Raw genomic sequence first — 17,837 nt, 5'->3', positions numbered from 1 at the left:
CCACAGGGTAAACTTTTTGGCAACTGAAGTTTAAGAGGAAACATTTTAGTAACAGAAAAACTATTCAGCATTATCTTTCAGGTGACATCGTGTCCTCTGGAATATATATATATATATATATATATATATACAGTGGTGCCTCGCATAACGAACGCCTCGCACAACGAACACTGCACACAACGAACTTCATGTCTTGATTCACACAACGAACTTCGTTTCACACAACGAACTTCACACAACGAACTTCGTTTCACACAACGAACTTCGTTTCACACAACGAAGTCGCCCGAGCTGCCGATGTATTGCATCCTTCCGCGCAGGCACTGCAGGCAGTCGTTAGTCACTGCGCTTAACTGCCCTCTCTCACTGTATACAGTCGTCCTTTTAAGATAAACTCAATATTTTTTATATATATATCATGGCTTCTAAAAAAACAGGAAGGTGATTTCTGTTGAAATGAAACGGGAAATAATTAGAAGGAGTGAATGTGGGGTAAAACAGTGTGACCTCGTCAAAGAGTTTGGCCTCAGCAAGACCACCATTTTCACCATTTTGACAAATTTATCTTTTTTTATGTCATCTTAGCATATTTTATGCTGCAGAACGAATTATTTTTTTTAACATGTATTGTTATGGGAAAAAGCGTTTCACATAACGAACTTTTCGCATAACAAACTTGCTCCTGGAACGAATTAAGTTCGTTGTGTGAGGCACCACTGTATGTACATTTCAGCTTTATTCACCTGGGCATGCCTATACGCAGATTGCTTAAAAGTAATAAACTTTTTTTTTTTTTAATCTCATCTTTACTAAGAAATGCCATAAACACATGAAGACACCAACAGCCTCGTGCATCTGTATTCATGTGCAATTTTTTAAAGAGCGATCTTCCACATATAAAATGTGGTTTACATGTGGAAAATACTTTTATACAAGAGGAGAGTGTGGTGTACTGGTTAGAGCTTCTCCCTGTGACCCTGGGCAAGTCACTTAATCCTCCACTGCCTCAGATACATTAGATACATTGTGAGCCCACCGGAAGTACCGCTTTCAGTATGGTTTTAAAACTACAAAAAGGCGTTAAACAAATCCCCATCCCTTTCCCTGATGTCATAATGCCTGGCAGAAACCCAAATAGCAGCAACATTCCAGAGCTCATATTGTGATGTCATAATGCCTCATTCCACCAATGCCCAAGAGCCAACCTCAGCAGTGATGTCACAATGGCTTCATTGTTCTATACTTGGCTCACTTCCGATATTGCATTGGAGAGCGTGGTGCAGTGGTTAGAGCTACAGCCTCAGCACCCTGAGATTGTGGGTTCAAACCCCACGCTGCTCCCTGTGACCCTGGGCAAGTCACCTAATCCTCCACTGCCCACCGGGACAGATAGAGAAAATGCTTAAAGTATCTGTACGTAAACCACTTTGAGTATGGTTGTAAAACTTCAAAAAGGCGGTATACAAGTCCCCAATCCCTATAAAGTTGCCCCCTGATTGGAGCTTTTTTTTTCTCCAGTTTGAATTTGGAAAGGTGATCAAATCTAAAATCCAAACCCACGCCTAAAACACAACAGGTGATGTTAGCTGAACATACAAGCAATGCCACCTTTTATTTACTTTGACTCAAGGAAATGTCACCGCTGTGATCCTTTTGGCTAATGCTAATCAAGAGAAGGATTTATTTTTAGTCCTGTAAAAAAAGAAAGTTTCACCTTACATAGCTGCTCATTGACTTTCATTTCTGTGCATTGAACTAACAAAATGCTCACACTTCTTGTTTAATTTTAGGTTTAACTGAACCATCATAGTAACATAGTAACATAGTAACATAGTAGATGACGGCAGATAAAGACCCGAATGGTCCATCCAGTCTGCCCAACCTGATTCAATTTAATTGCATCGTCATAACAAGATCATAAATCTAATTAGAAAAAAAAAATTCTCTGAATGCTTAGCACAAAAACAATACAGAGCTTTGTTCCCAGAATGCACATAAAAACAGTGACCAACTTGGAAAGCCCTTAGCTGAGACATTTTGACCACAGGAAAGCCACAACAGACAGGAGGTGTGAGCAATCCTTGTACCGTACCACTGAGTCTACAGGTAGGCAGATTCAAAGAGAAGAACCGCAGTGCATATCAGCATTTGACACTGGGGACAGCAGAAACGCTTTCTACATGCTTTTATGACCTTACCAAAAACCATAACCTGTTTGCTTATATATACAAACAGACATATATGTTTTTGTAACTGTATGGTAATTATCTAGCTGCACACCCATGGAGAAAGGCTTAATCAATTCTGTCACAAAATGTGTATAACTCAAATCAGAGAAGAATCCCATTTTAGAGATAACTCTCTTGTATGCAAGTAGCCTCTCGTGTTGGCCAATGGTATCCTAGACTACAGGTTTACTGCACCATGAAGCTTCCATGCTACCTTATTGCTAAACCCTGCTTTGTCATATTCCATAAAATACAGTACATCTACTCCAGGAAGCAAAAAAAAATGGGAGAAGTGTTCCTCATAAGATGAGGGATTATTAAAAATATTATTAAAATTATTTCACTCACAGAAAAGCTTCCTGTATTCAGCAGCAATGGATTACAGTTCTGAATGCCAAAATTGCAAATTTCCAAACTTCATACATTTCTTGGATTTTCTTTCCAGATTAACAATTTCCAAAATGTGCTCACACATTATGTGTAAAATGGAATATTTCCCCCTTTTAGCTACCATTTCACTATACTCAAGATTTAGGGGTATCCTTATCAATCTGGGCTACTATGAAGGGGGGAATTTATCAACATGTGTCATTTTACCACTAACTCCTAGTTATTAATAATTGGGTTAACAATAAAATAATATGTCTTCTCAGTTGCCCACATTGATAACATCCTCCTCCCCTAGTCATAACAGAGAGGAGACTCTATTTGAACAGCTTACAAGGTTAGAGTATTTTCTAGAACTAAGCTTGGAATTTACTATTTCAGGGCCATGGCTAGAGAGTCCAACTTAAACTCCTATACAGAACCCACAACAGAGATTTGAGAGTTAACTTACATGAAATGTATTTCTAGGTGACCTACAATCCAGTAAAACAGACCAAACACCAGCAGTGTTCCAGGAGATTTCTATTATTTAAGATCAATTTTCCTAGTAATATTTTAATAATATTTTTGCTCATTGATAATCATAATCTAAGAATTAATTCTTAAAATGGTCACAACTATATTAAATTGAATGATTAAAAAGGCATTGCCCTATAGCTTGTCTGTTAAAAACCTTTATGGATTGTGCATATATGGACTTGCATAGCAATTGCATGATTTTATTTATTAATATTATTATATTTTCTATTCTTCATTAAAAAATACCAAACAAATCCATAGATACATAGAAACAATTTGTAGCATGGTGACAAAATGTTTTTCTGACTTAAATTTTTATTGATGCTTTCCCAGAAGCTGAAATAGATTACAAACAAAAATCCATAAATGCACAAAATAAACAAGTGGGAGAAAGCTCTAATACAAAAGCTATAAATTCGCCTATAGAGATATGACATTTTATTAATGCCCAACATCAAATTTAAAATAATTTTGGTGACAAAATATAGTTACATAGATTCTAATTTAATCTAACAATTTCTTAATCTCTTTCTAGCATTCTAACCAAGTTTATTCATGTATTTATTTGAACTGAGTCCATTAATCAAAGGTCCTTTAGTGAATTCCAATATCATAATAGACAAATATATAAGGCATCAAAAGTAAATTAAAACAATGATAACCACTGCAATTAAACAGTCTAATCAATATGTCTTTCATAAACAGGGCTTCCAATCCATCCAATTATTTTTTTTTGTAGTTTTCAAACATTTTTTTAATGGTAAATTTATAATTCTTTCTAGATTTTCTGTTTTTATTTATCTTGTTTTGCATACACAAAAGCCAATTAACAGAACTTTAAAAAAGTAAAAAAATGTTTCATGATGCTTTGCATATTTTTGTATTGGTTTTAAATATGTATTCCTGCTGTCAATCATATACTTCAACTGAACTTTTGTACATGTTTCTTGCTATACTTTTTTCCTGGGTGTCTGAAATGTCAAATGTTATATACTCCAACACAGGAGTCCAAGTGATAAAATACGAAAACTTTGTAAGTGCCACAAGATAATTAAAAAGTTGTTTGTTTCTCAGAACAGTTGTATGGCATTTTTGTTTAATTGCTGGTGTTCAGTGATAATGCTTTCACTACTGAAACAAGAAGTAGCAAACAATTGTTTAGCACTTGGGAGCATTCAGAATGCCAGTCTACTCCATTTTCTCATAGAAATACTGAGAAAAATATAATTTACAAAATTGTCCTTAAACATGAGGAGGTGAGATAGAGATTTAGGCAGCCATACAGTATGAGGCTGGGTGGGTTTTTAAAAAATCTACTAATGATAATTTTGCTTATGTAGAATAAATCTTTGGTGTTTTGTTTATTTCTTATTTGGAATTGTAAATGTGATTTGTTTCTAAATCTACTAAAAACAGTTTTCCCAAGCTGGATATTACAGGACTCTTGCAAGGCAAAGTGTAGGCTGACAACATGCTAAACAAATGCAATTAATTATAGAAGCATTTTATTTCACAAGTTCTAGCTTTCTATCAATTTTCTTTTCCACTATAGAGAAAAACAAGGACACGGGTAATGATTACTTGGGAATGGTCATTCATCTGGGACTAAAAATCTGTTATTAGTTGTTTCCTTTTTTTGTTGGCATAACTCTTTGGTGTAAATTTTATCCTGTGCTTTTCACATTTGGTAATTATTCAAATTCAACTGTACTAGAGACAGGTCCAAGAAATGACCAGAGATGAAACAGCTGCAGGAGGAAAGGGCCAAGTGGGCAGACTATTTAAGTCTTCTCATCCTTGCACAACTGTTCTTACAGCTCTTAAAATGAAAAAGCATGGATAAAACACATATCTGGTGGATTTTTGTGTGTGCAGTGTGTTTAATTTCACTTGCATCTTTTTTGTTTGTTTGTTTATAATCCACAATATCCCCTACTGCCAGGAATTGGCTGTGAGCATAACAATGAGAAAGTATGCAGGGGCCTTGCAGTCAAAGATGATCAATATTCTGCATAGCACTGCAAACTACTACCAGCACATAGGGCACCATCTATTAGAGTTTGCTCAATTTAATCTGTGGCAGTGTCACAGACCTCATTTGTAATGCTGGCTTTCCCCTTATTGATGTGAATCGCCCTTTGGTTTGCCAAGCTTTCAAGGTGGTATTTGCTTAATTTCCATGCATCAGACAGACCTCTGGGCCTCCTTGTAAATGTTTACTATTGACTACGGATTCTTCAACAATAAAAGGCAGACTTAGATTAGAGAGGAAGTAAAGAGCATTCTCCAATGCACATAAAAAAAAAAAAACACTTCTGTTTAGATTAACATGTGAGTTAAAACCCCCAGTAGGCAGAGCGTGCTGCATCCCTGGTTGCAAAATCCGTCAAGTTAGGCGCATCTTTAGGGCTTGCTACGCCCAGTAGAGCTTCGGCGCATCTTCCCCACTCAACTGCTCGCGCCTTTCAAAGGGCACCACAGACAGCAGAGCAGGCGCGAGGGCGACCCGGGCTTCGCGCGCACAACTTGGGAGAGCCCGCCCGTCTCGTGCAGCTCCGGGGCTGAGTGTGCACCGCTCCCCCCCCCCCCCGATAACATCCTAGCGTGACCGAGGACAGGGTCCCCACGACCCCACGCGGTTCTGGCACGAGAAAGGGGGGACCTGAGGCGAAGAGGGGGAGGGGGCGAGTGGTTCGACGAAATAAAACCCAGCCCACAGCGGCGCCCAGAGGAAAATCAATTAGTAGCAAAGAATGTGAGAAGGAAAGCCACAAGAGCAGCCGCCGCCGCCTCCCTCGCACAGCTTCATTCATGAAACCCAGCTCCTTTTCCCCCCCAGGGGGCAGAGACTCGGCAGCGGCGCTTCGGACGTGATGCTGAAGTCCCCCAACCCCCCCCCCGAGGGTTCTATTGTTGTTGTTGTTGTTGACTGGGTGGCAGCGCGCGGGCCCCGCTCCCAACGTCCACGAAATCCGGCGTTCCGAGCGCTCGTTGGCGCCAGTCGGGGGCGCGCGCGCCACGGAGCGCAGCCGAGGCTCTTGTTTACGGCGTTAAACGCCGCCGAGGGAGAGAACGGCGAGTGCAGCCTCCCCCCCCACCCTAGAAAGCACTAAAAACGAAAGAGGGGCGGCCGCCGTAAGGAAAAGAATAACCCCCCCCCCCTCGGCTTTGACCTTCAGCAATCGGGCGCCTATTGCGGAGGAAGCGAGCTGCCGCTCGGCCAGCCCCTCCCCCTGCCGCCCTCGCGCACACGCAGAGAGACGGCGCGAGGATGCGGCGCCCAGAGGGAGAGACGGGCTCGGAGCCGGAGCGTTGACCACTTCCACGCTTTGCCGTTGGCCAGCGAGGGGAGCGCCTTCGGGCTTTGTGTTTTTTTTGGTGACCCCCCCACCCCACCCCGCCTTTCATTCATTTCTCTCGTTTAATTGGCAGTTGTTTTTTTTTTTGTGGGAGGGGGCGCGAGCGGAAATTGGCGGCTTTTCGCTTCTTGTCGTTGGCGAAATGGAGGTGGAGGAGGCAGCGCGCCAGTGTCGTCCGTCCGCCCCGCTTTTGCCGCTCGTCCGCGCGCCGTGTCAGCGGCGGGGCTGAGCGATTGCTTCGGCCTTTTTTTCGTCCCCCCCACCCCACCCCATCCGTCGCCCCCCCACTTTCCGGGCAGTTTTCGGGGTGGTTTTTCTTGTCGTCATTAGAGGAATGAAGTGTGACGCCGCCAGAGGGTCCCCGACCTTGCCCTGGGGCTTTCTGCTTCTCTTTGCCACGCTTCAGCTCTGGCCAGCCAATGCGGAGAGTAAGTATTGCGCTCTTCTCACTGCTGTTTTCCTCCTGGAGCCTTTCCAGCACTCTTTGGGTGGTGTTCCCCTCCCCCCACTCCCTCTTGAAGGAAAATGGCAGTGAACGCACACTTGAGGGCACTTCTGAAACGGGGGAGGGGAGGGGGGGGGTGACTTGTTTACATGGCGAGAGCATTTGCCTTTTGGACTCCGTCCTGCTTTCGTGCAAATCCAGGTGTTATTATTTTTGCAAGGGGTACCTTGAAGCGGGTTCTCCCCATCTGGGAGCTGCATTTGTAGAGGATGTTGACATCCGAACACGAACGGAACGAATTAACGAGTTGCTTTCTTATTCATGGCATGCTAAGGCACAGCTCTTGGGGGGGGGGGGGGACCAAAACCGTGGGATTCAGCTCAACAGGGCGAATAAAATCCTACCTTCCTATTTTCTTATCCCCCCCCCACCCCCCATGTGTTGGTAAAACGTGGTTGCTGGATCGTGTCGTTTGTAAGTGATGAAATCGGTCGTGGATGCTGCCTGGCCGGGGTAACCTTGGGGTTTGGTTTTGGTTTTTTTTTGCAGACTTTGTTTTGATCGCATGAAACCTTTGCATAGGAGACGTCCCCGCCCACTTCTGCCGATGCATGCTCGTGGATGTGAGGAGGGGGCTTGCAAAATCCTCCCCCTTGGGATGATTAGTTCGTGTGAAGTCCCGGGGTTTTCTGCAACCCACGTCTCCTCCACGGGGGCAAATACAGCAAGGCTGGCTGGCTTTTTTCTTTTATTTTCCTTTTAGAAAAGTGTGATGGCTACTAAAAGACCGACACTCTAATTGCTTTTTAAGATAAGGAAGCTGAAGTGTCGATGTTATATAGTTAACCTTTTGAAAACAGATAAATAACAATTTTAAGGTTTAAGCACGCTTTTATGTACACACCATTAGCGCTGGAGAGATTGATGGCGCTCGGGATAAGATGGAATAGTTGCAGGCACGTGTTTGGGCCTAGAATAGGGTAAGAGAGATTGTTGGGTGTGTAGGAGCAGTTGTGTTCTGTGATGCACCAGATTGCTACTTAACTCTTTACGATGTGCGATTGCTTTTTTTGGGGTTTTTTTTCCCCTCCAATAGCTTTAGCAGATAAATTGTTGAATCACTGCTGCTTTTCGTTCACCCTGTCATTTTCATTAAGATTGTGAAAAATAGTAGGAAACCATCATTATGGGGGAAAAGAAAGCTGTGTTTTCATGACGTTGACTAGAGGAAATAAACGATTACCAGGCAATTACTAAACTGTTTTTAGTTCCACTGGGCTCCAAGAAATTGTTTTTGTAATAACAAAGAACAGCTTTTTTTTTTTTTCCCCCCATATCATGAATTCTGTTCATACTTTCAGAAAATGGGCACAATTCATTGTTGGCTTAATGCTATAAAGCAAAATATAACTATTACACATACTGTATATATAAATTATAAAATGCCATTTATCATCTATATGGATTAAGAGCATGCCACAGGGAGTGAAGGTGAAGAAATTGCTGTCATTCTGTATCTAGGTGTTTTGAGCTAGGAGAAGAGGGTCACTGAAGAGAAACAAATTGCCAAGCTGTATTTAAATGTTTTTATTCATATCTTTGCTTCCCTCCCTCATCAGCTCTTGTAAAAATTGTTGAGTAATTTGACTTTCTCCTATATAATGTCTATGCTTTTAACAGACTATTTAAATCCACTTTTCTTTGTTAAAAAATAAGTAACATATAAAGAAAATGTTACTTTTGAAAAGATCTCTAAAATTCATTTTTTTTTTCTTCCAGTGTATAGGTACATCGTTAATAGGCAAAAGTGACTGAATAATTGCAAAAGATTTCATTGCTCCAAGAGGTTTAAGTGGGGAGAGTTCTAGTTTAGAAAATCGTGTTATTTTAATATCTGTCAGATTAAAATGAAATACAGGCAGATAGTAACAATTTTCTGATGGATTGTGGCAGAATTTGCAGCTTGCTTGGACTTGATATTTTGTGGGGCTTTGAAAAATAAAGTTCCCTATAGAACAGAAATGTGTTTATACAATAAAAGGGGCAGTACATATTTCAGCTTTTAATAAATGAGCGAGTTCATAGCAATGATTGCTAAAACAAACTAGTCCAGCTAGATTTTGGGCTAATGTGTGAAACTAGAATTTTAGCAGATTGAAGGTGGGAAATAGGTGTTGATTGAGAGAGAATTAAAGCAGGCTCTATTCAGTTCTTGTTAACACTGGGGGGTCTGTAGTACTAATGGGTTTTGCTTTATTTTGTTTACAAAATATAAAAAATAAATACAAGGAACAGCCTTTATGATAACAGCACAATGGAAAAATGGCTGGTTTTCAGCAGGAGCCACAGTTGACTGTGGTGGTTAATCTGAGTAAATTTAGAATTGGGTAGTTTGGAAGCTGTTACAATATGAGCTGGAACAGTTTGATAAATATCTTAATGCCACATTAGTAACTACATTTAATAATTCTTAAAGGTAAAAGGGGGTGAAAAACCTCAAACTAATAGTTCTAATTTCACTTTCCAGGACTGAATTTGGTGCTGCTTTGGATAAACTCCTTAAATTAAGCACTTGGGGTTTTTTTTTTAAAAGGGAAATTTTAGTATTTGTTTTATCATCCCACTCAACTGAGAGTAGACCTGATTTTTATGTATTTGTTTTCAACCTTTTCATATTTTGTTATCTATAACATTTTATTCAGTTTTTTGAGCTGACCATATAGATTCTTATGTTAAGGGATTAATTGGGGTGGACAGAAAACGTGTTTGAAAATGAGAAGAGGAGTTAAGGGAAACATTTGTAAAAGGCAAGAGTGTCCTGGTTAAGTCTTCAGGTGATAGTTGAGTGGCAATAGCAGTCATGTTTAGCTCCTTCCTTAGGTGCTTCTCCTATGTACTAAGCTATTTCCCGATTGAATCAAATTTGATACCAAATACTGTGGTCTTTTGATCTTCATGCTTATGACACACTTAAACTTTTTTTCTCTTGAACATTATGAGGTGGTGACTAATTTTTGCTACTGAATCATAAAACTCTGTTTAAAAAATCTTATAAAAATGTTTTATTGGAACATAAGCAGGACAAACTGTAGAATAAGTCCTTTTCTAGGTGTTGAGCAAAAAGTCCTTAAGTTCTTTTCTATCAAAGAGGGGGGTGATTTACAAATCTGACAAAATAAATGTATATATATATATACATTTTTCTTTGGTTCAGCCAGTTTTTCTGTCAGAAGTTTGCAAATCTTTTTTATTTTTCCCCCTTCACATTTACTCTTTGTGAATGAATACTGAATAGGATATGAGAACAGTAGAACCCCCTCCCCCCGAACATTTTCCCTAAATTATGTGTTAAAAAAGCAGCATCTTGAACAGTTCCAAGCTAGGTCTTGCTTCATAATTCTCTATCTGTGAACAAGACAATAATTAAAACCAAAATAAATTGTGTATGTTTGGTTTTGTTAACCCCCTGTTCTGATGCTTCTTTGCCATTTGTTTTGCATGAAGTGATTTTTCACAGGGCAGAGCTCTCTTTGCAGCTACTTTCTGTGTCATGCATGTAGTAAGTGTGTGAACAAGTGAGGCTTTTTGTGACAGGGATATGTGTACGATTGCACATGGTGTCAGCTTTTCAAAAGATACACAAATCTGTATTTGGCTTGGGTAAAGAAACAACCTGAAAATACTTTTAAAATGTTTTTTTCCCTTGCCATAGCTAGAGGGGGAAGGAGGCACCTTAATTAACCTAAAAAAAACCAAACCCCTGACATCCCTAGAGATCAATCACAATATTTTTCTTGTATTGAGTTCTTCTGGAGAAATGACAATCGTACTATCTTATTTTTCCATTCTAATTTATACATTTCAAATGTATTTAAACCAGAAAAGCACAGCTTTTAATGGTTGTTTTTTTTTTAATTTTTTTCTGCTAAAATTTATTTTGCTGAGCTAAATAGAGAAAGTGGGTGATGTGTGCTTCCTTTCAGAGAGAGCTAGTTCCACGTATGTATATTTCCTAATTCCTAAAGCTTGATTTTCAGTTCTGAACATTTTATTTTCTTTAAGGTTTAAATCGTAATGAAGTTCATGTTTTGGTTTTCGTTTGTTTTTTTAGCTATAAATGCTAACTTTATTTTTCCATAACCCCCATTTTGAATTTATGGGAAAAAAATCCCCTTAAATTCAGGCCCTATATATATCAACTTGCTGTTTCTTGTCTCATTTCCTTTTATGGTTCTATTGCTAGGTCCTCATTTATTTCTGTCTGTCTATATGACAAACTTTTTTGTTTCTTAGCTGTAGAATGTGCTTTTTTTCATGCATGTCTTTCCCTGCACTCCCTGCCATTCACAGTACAGTCTAATTTAATTCCTTGTGTGTGTTCTTACATGGGGTCCTGACCAAGGGTTTGGCATAAGCAGAATAACTGATTTACTGGAAATGTCCAAGTAGGCGGAACCTTTCAGAGGTCTGAAAAACACCCTCACTAAATATTTCCTTAGGAACTAAAATAAATAAATAACAGGGACATGCTAATTATTTTGCTTGCTATACCTGCCAACTGAATTGTCATCTCACTTACTGCTAATGTTATGGTTTTAACCATGTGCAATGTTGTCCACAACTGGTCTGTGTCTGCTTTGAATCTGAGGAAGGATGTTGCTACCTTAGTTTTGTAGAAACGGTCAGAACATAAAAAAATTTGGAACTGTTTGTTGTGAAGAGTCTGGAAGCTTAGTATAGAACTAACGACAGCTGTAAAATGCTGGGGTAAGACATACCGTAAGTGTCTGTATTGCTTACACCAAGACTAGTCATAGGTGATCCCTTCTGTTTCTGGATTTTGGTAAGCTGCGTCTGAGATATTGTATGTGATGTTTACATGTTCTGTGTGAATCGGCTTAATCTAGTTTCCCCTCATGGCCAGATGCAGTTGCTAAGCAGATAGGTTAAGAATTATTGCTTGAAGGCGTAATTTTTTTTAAAAAAGAATGACTTTATGGATGTAGTTGGTGATTGAGGGAGATGGAGGATTTTGTTGCATGCTGTAAACGGAGCATATGACTGGCTTACGGGAGAGCAGTGGAAAAAGTTCAGGAGAATTAACTCGTTTTGGAGGTTCAGACTTCTTATTAAACCAAAACAAATGTTAAAACGGCACTTTCCACGCTTTGAAGGCATGTAAGTGCTGGTATGGGCTGAGGAAGGGGGACTGGTTGGGGGTGGTCTGGAAGTCTCTGGTCTTCTCCAGGGTCTTACTATGAGTCGCTGCCTCTGGAACAGCTGTACTTAGTTTTTACCTGCTCCCACCTGGCTTGGTGAATTTGAACTATGCAGTGCCTGAACTCCTGTGAGAACAGCGCAGGAGTTTGGACTCAATACAGGTTAAACTTGCACAGAGGACCACATTGTGGTGGAAGAACATAGGGTGGGGGTTGGGAGCATTGTTTTGCAAATGATTGGGGGTAGGCATAGCAATTAGGGGATTGACTGGTTAGGCTGGGATTGGGAAGAGAGCATATAGGAAGTTTTGTGTTCAGGTTAGCTGAGGGAGTAAAAATATATTATGGGACAAACAGGTTTGAAATAGTGGTTGTGAGGGAGCAGACTTATATATTTTTTTTAAAGTTGGGTTGTTTTGAGCGTGCCTGAATAATTAAACCTGTTGCATCTTTAGAAAGAGGCATCTTCCCCCTCCTCCCTTGGCATCTCTTTGGCTCTCTCTTTTTTTTTTTTTTATTCCAGTAGTTGTTCTGGCTTTTAAATTAATGGATTTTGCCAATATAGGCTCAAGTTGTTTTCATGGTTGATCTGGGCTGTCTTAAAAAATAAAAAAAAATCCCAAAGATGCACAGGCCCAGATTCTATAAATGGTGCCGTCGTCGTCCACCTAAAAAATGGCCACTGCTCGTGTGTCAATCGCACAATGGCGTTTCTAGAATCATGTTTGCAGAGGCGCTTTACGACGCCTAACGCCACTTCCGATGTTAGCCATGCCTACAGTGGTGTTAGGCTTCGTAAAGTGCCTCCATAGATGTGATGAAGGTGCCATTTTTCTAGGCCTACATTTTTTTAAAACAATATTTTAATTGTGTTTTTTTACATGGCTTTTATCACTTAAGTTAGGTGCCTAAGTTAAGGCGCTGTTTATGGGCCATGGTATGTAGAAAATTGCAGGAACTGAAACGTTTAAAAGGGTCAAACCACAATATGTGATCCCCCCCCCCCAAGAATTAATTTAAATTTCAAATAAGTTGTGCTATGTCGCTGGAAAAAAATGTTGTGTCACTGGTGAACCCAGAAAGTCTCTCTGGGATGAGGAGTAGGTCAGCAAACTGCTTCACATCCTCATGGTACATTATGGTTAATTCACAAGACAAAATATTGAAAGTAGCTAAGCACTTTTTCCTAACAACAGAAAAATGAAAAGCTTCCAGACAAGTCCTTTTTGTAACAAAGCCTGATGTATAAAAACGACAACTTCTCTCTCTGTATGATGTTGAACTTTGTAAGGACTGCGCTAATGAACAAGTTTGCTTTTTATTTTAAACTGGTCCTGAAGACTAGACTAAACTAAACCTTAGGCTTATATACCGCCTCTTCTCTATAACAGCAGAGCTCAGCATGGTTTAGAAGAAATTAGAAAGGAGAAGAGCTACAGTATGGATTTGGGATAGTATGGAGAAGAGCGGAATTTGCAGCTTTGAAAATAACCAAGTTTTCAGATGTTTTTGAAATGATTGGAAAGATGGGACTTTCGAAGCAGTGTGCAAAGTTTAAGATGCAATGCAAAATTTAAAACCACTTTTTGCATTCATCCTTTTATTTATTTATTCAATTTTCTATACCGTTCTCTCAGGGGAGCTCAGAATGGTTTACGTGAATTTACAAGCATTTTGGACTTGTATCTTCCTATGTTCAGGAAGGGAAGCTCTGTACCCCATATTTTAAACATTGATTTGCCAGTGAGTTTCTTAAACATTTTAGGAAGGTTTTGAAACATGGCAATTTTTCTCTATTAGCATTTCTGTGGCCTTATTCTTGTGTTCGGAGCAGCTCCTGTATTAATATTCCTTATTTTTATTTGCCAGTTTTAAGTAGCGCAATTTAGGTAATACATTATATATCCGCTGTTTGTTTGCCAGTAGCTAATGGACTTAGCAAAGCAGTTCAGAAGGAACACCTAACTTTCTTGAAAACTTCCTCTTGATTTGTGGCTTGAAGAAATAAACTGAACTACCGTGTTTTTCCGAAAATAAGACAGCGTCTTATATTAATTTTGTGTCCAAAAAACGTACTAGGGCTTACTTTCAGGGATGTCTTGTAAATGAAAAAAATAACAATCAATTTTCCCTTTCTCTCCTCCACCCCAATTCTTCCTCTTTCCTTTCTTCTCCCATGTGCAGCGTCTTTCCTCCCCTCTCACCCATCCCTTTGTGCAACATCTTTCTATCCCTTCCAACTCCCTGTGCAGCAGAACCCCACCGCCTCCCACAGTGAGACTGACATATCTCTGCTCCGAGGCCTCCTAAAGCAGCAGGAGTGGGGGTTGCTGAATCGACGAGTCTGATTTTTTTCAGCAAATCAGGCAGCAGTGGAGTCAGGGAGTGTCGGGTACATTCGGGGGGGGGGGGGAGGGTGGAAGGCTTCGGGGGTCGATCTTAACTAGGTCTTATTTTGGGGTAGAGCTTATATTAGGAGCATCTTTAAAAATCATGCTAGGTCTTATTTTCAAGGAAACAGGGTATGTATGTTAAAATAATGATATTGTCTGTTCATACAACTGTTCCAGGCAGGCTACAATCTTAAATCTAACAATTACAAAGGAAAAAAGAACTCCATATAAATATAGGGTAGACCTTTCCATAAAACACTCATATGAAAAAGTAGCATTCTTTCCAACATTCATGCAGTTCATTTGAGTTCTTCCCCAGGACTCCCTTTTCACTTTTGTTTACCCCTCCCATTATACTAAGCCATGGTAGAGGTTTCTAGTGTGGCCCGGAGCATTTGAGCATTTAGTACTCCGGTCCACGGTAGAAACCTCAACCATGGCTTAGTAAAAGGGGGGAGGGGGTTAATATACGTGAGAATCTTGAACTGGATCAATCCAAAGGCTTCTAATTAAAATTCTGCTTCTAAACTTTACATGTCTCTTGCGTGGTTTTCTGTAACAAGCCCTTTTTTTTTTTCAATTTGAATCTGTGTGTTGTAAATGTTGCACACAACTTTTGTGTCTCTGAGGTATTGGCATTGGTGCTTAGGTGACCCAGCCGTGCTATCTGAACGACATACAGTTTTGAACGTTGGCAGCTTGTAGAGGTGTTCATGGAAATTTTTAACATTTCAACAAATGAACATATAAACTTTTAGCCAGGGATGTGTTTAATCAATGACTGGTGTGGATTTCTGAACTCTGGGGCCCAGTGTGGTGGGTACAATGGTTTTGCCTTTTTTTTTTTTTTTTCTTTTTCTTTTTAAGCAATTGATCAACCATCCTGGTTACTGGCTAATTGTGTAATGGTGACGGTGGGACCTCCCCTTCGTCAACTCAGCAGTTCACCACCACTGGAAGTACTGCAAAAAGACAAGGTGCAGACATTCAAATACGTCAAGCGTGCAAATGTGCAAGGAGGCATTTTAAAGTAGAAAGGAAATTCTAGAACAAGGGGCTGCGACATGAGGCCCAGAAGAGGGTAGACACAGGAGCAACTTAGGGAAATAAAAAGGGTGATGAATGTATGGAACAGCCTCACCGGGAGGCATTTGAAGCTCTAACTAGTAACAGAATTTGAGAAGGCCCAGGATGAGCACCGAAGATCTGTAATTGCAGGGAATCGAAGGAAAAGCCGAAAATCAAATGGAGTCTGCAATACTATAGCGGGAAGGGGACCTGAGAGGTCATAGTGTGCTGTCATAACCTGTCTCCGTTAAACCTTTTCAGTTGTCAGCATTGGATCTGTTTGCACCTCCCTGTTTTTAGAAAACCCATCCTGTCGGAGTGATATTGAGCGTTTGGAAGAGCTCTTTGTGTGATTCTGAGCTTATGATCGGCAGCAGCTGCAGTGTTCAAGGTGGAAAACTGTAGTATGGCTTAAAATTTCTTCTTTTTAAGCTTGCTCTTTTTATCTTTTATTCTTTTCAGAATAATAGGCTGCATCCAGAGAAATACTTGTAGCTAGAAGGCATTTGGTACATTACGGAGCATGTCTTATTGCTTGAAAGAGCAGTTTTATCAGAACAAATCATTTGAAGGGAGAGCCTGTTTGCACCAAATCACATAGATATTGACACTCAGATTAAGTGAACTGGTGAATAAATGTGTGTGTGTGTGTGTATATATATAAATATATATATATATATTGGTGAATATATATAGTATTTGGTTTTTTTTACTCTAAATTTTTGGCATCTCTGTGTGTCATTTATACTGGCTTTGTCTTGAGAGGGGGGGGGAGTGAGCCAAGTTTTTAAGTACAGAAGTAGGTTTATTTGCTTATTAACAACAAAGCCACCCAAAACACATTTTTTAATGACTAAGCAAAAGATTAGAGGAGATGCCTGGCCCTCTGGCAGGAGTCTAATACTTTACATTAACTAGATTGAAAAACACTGGGGGGGGGGGGGTTAAATTGATCAGCTGAACCTAGTAATTTCATTGTCCTCATGATAATCAACTAGAGGGGCCGATTCTCAAAACCTACCACCGATGTTATGTGCGCTATTCTGACGCTAACAGGTCTTATCTGTGCAGAATGCTTAGAGGGACAAAATTCTTCACCGTTCCCATCCCCGTGTATAACCGCAGAAAATCATCTCCATGTCATCCTTTAAGGAGAGAGGGAAGAACCAGAGTAAGAATGAGCACAACCACTAACCGTCGGACCATGCATTGAAGGACTGAGGTTGAGATGGACACTAAAGAATGAAAAGGGCTGGTTTCCAGCCACTGACCCTCAAGCCTTGCACTGAAGAATGCTGGTGTAGAAGGACTGCGGTTGAGATGGACATTAGAGAATGACAGATGTGTCATTAGCACAGAGATGGCCGTAAATTTTAGTTTGTTTGTTTATTGGGATTTATTAACCGCCTTTCCATGGTTCTTGGTATTCACGGTTCATTTCCTGTTCACAGCCCTTGATGGTATTGTTTTAGTCCAGTGATGTGGTCAGGAAGTTGAGCAGAGAATATTAGGCTCCTTATTGTGTATACTGACTTTGGGCATCCTCAAGGGCGTACTTTGGTTTCTTGTGGAGCTGTAGGGGGCTTAACATAAGAAATGCCTTCACCGGATCAGACCTTAGGTCCATCTAGACCGGCGACCCACGCACGCGGAGGCCACGCTAGGTGTTCCCTGATGAATCCCTTGTTTACCCGTATCCCTCAATGCGATTCACAAGAAGGTGTGCATCCAACTTGCCCTTGAATCCCTGAATGGTGGTCTCCGTCACAACCTCCTCTGGAAGAGCATTCCAAGCGTCCACCACTCGCTGTATTAATAAGCCATATATGGGTATTGGTGCTGGTTATTGGTTCCATTCTGTTTAGTGTGTATAACTGAATTGTTTCTAAAAGGTGAGGAAAGGGGGATAGATTTCAGGATCTTTAGAAGTCATTGTATAACAAAATGGAACACTTGAAACTTTGTGTGTACTTGTTTATTGTTTATTATGTGACATTACGATTATGTGTTCTCAATAAAAAAAGAATTTATACTATCACCTTTTCATAAAGAGTTTCACCCCAAGTGGTATACAATATATTGAATATTAATCAGGTACTCTCAAATATTTTCCTCATCTGTCCCAGCAGACTCGCAATCTAACTGTGGTACCTGGGGCAATGGAGAGTTAAGTGACTTGCCCAGAGTCCCAGGGAGCAGGCTGGGATTGAACTTGCAAC

The 17,837-nt window shown here is 40.2% G+C and overlaps 1 protein-coding gene across 1 annotated transcript in view; it reads left to right on the top strand.

The window, feature by feature from the left end:
- The first annotated feature begins 5,697 nt into the window (after positions 1-5,697).
- IGF1R (insulin like growth factor 1 receptor) overlaps positions 5,698-17,837 on the top strand; it is a 384,398-nt gene continuing 372,258 nt past the window's right edge. The window contains exon 1 of the mRNA XM_033920005.1: positions 5,698-6,921. Within this exon, the coding sequence (XP_033775896.1) occupies positions 6,828-6,921 (94 nt within the window). The 5' untranslated portion in view covers positions 5,698-6,827. The remainder of the gene's footprint in view (positions 6,922-17,837) is intronic.

This window comes from Geotrypetes seraphini, chromosome 14 (assembly GCF_902459505.1).
Source record: "Geotrypetes seraphini chromosome 14, aGeoSer1.1, whole genome shotgun sequence".
NCBI classification, from domain to species: domain Eukaryota; kingdom Metazoa; phylum Chordata; class Amphibia; order Gymnophiona; family Dermophiidae; genus Geotrypetes; species Geotrypetes seraphini.
This window is presented reverse-complemented; position numbering and strand designations above follow the sequence as displayed.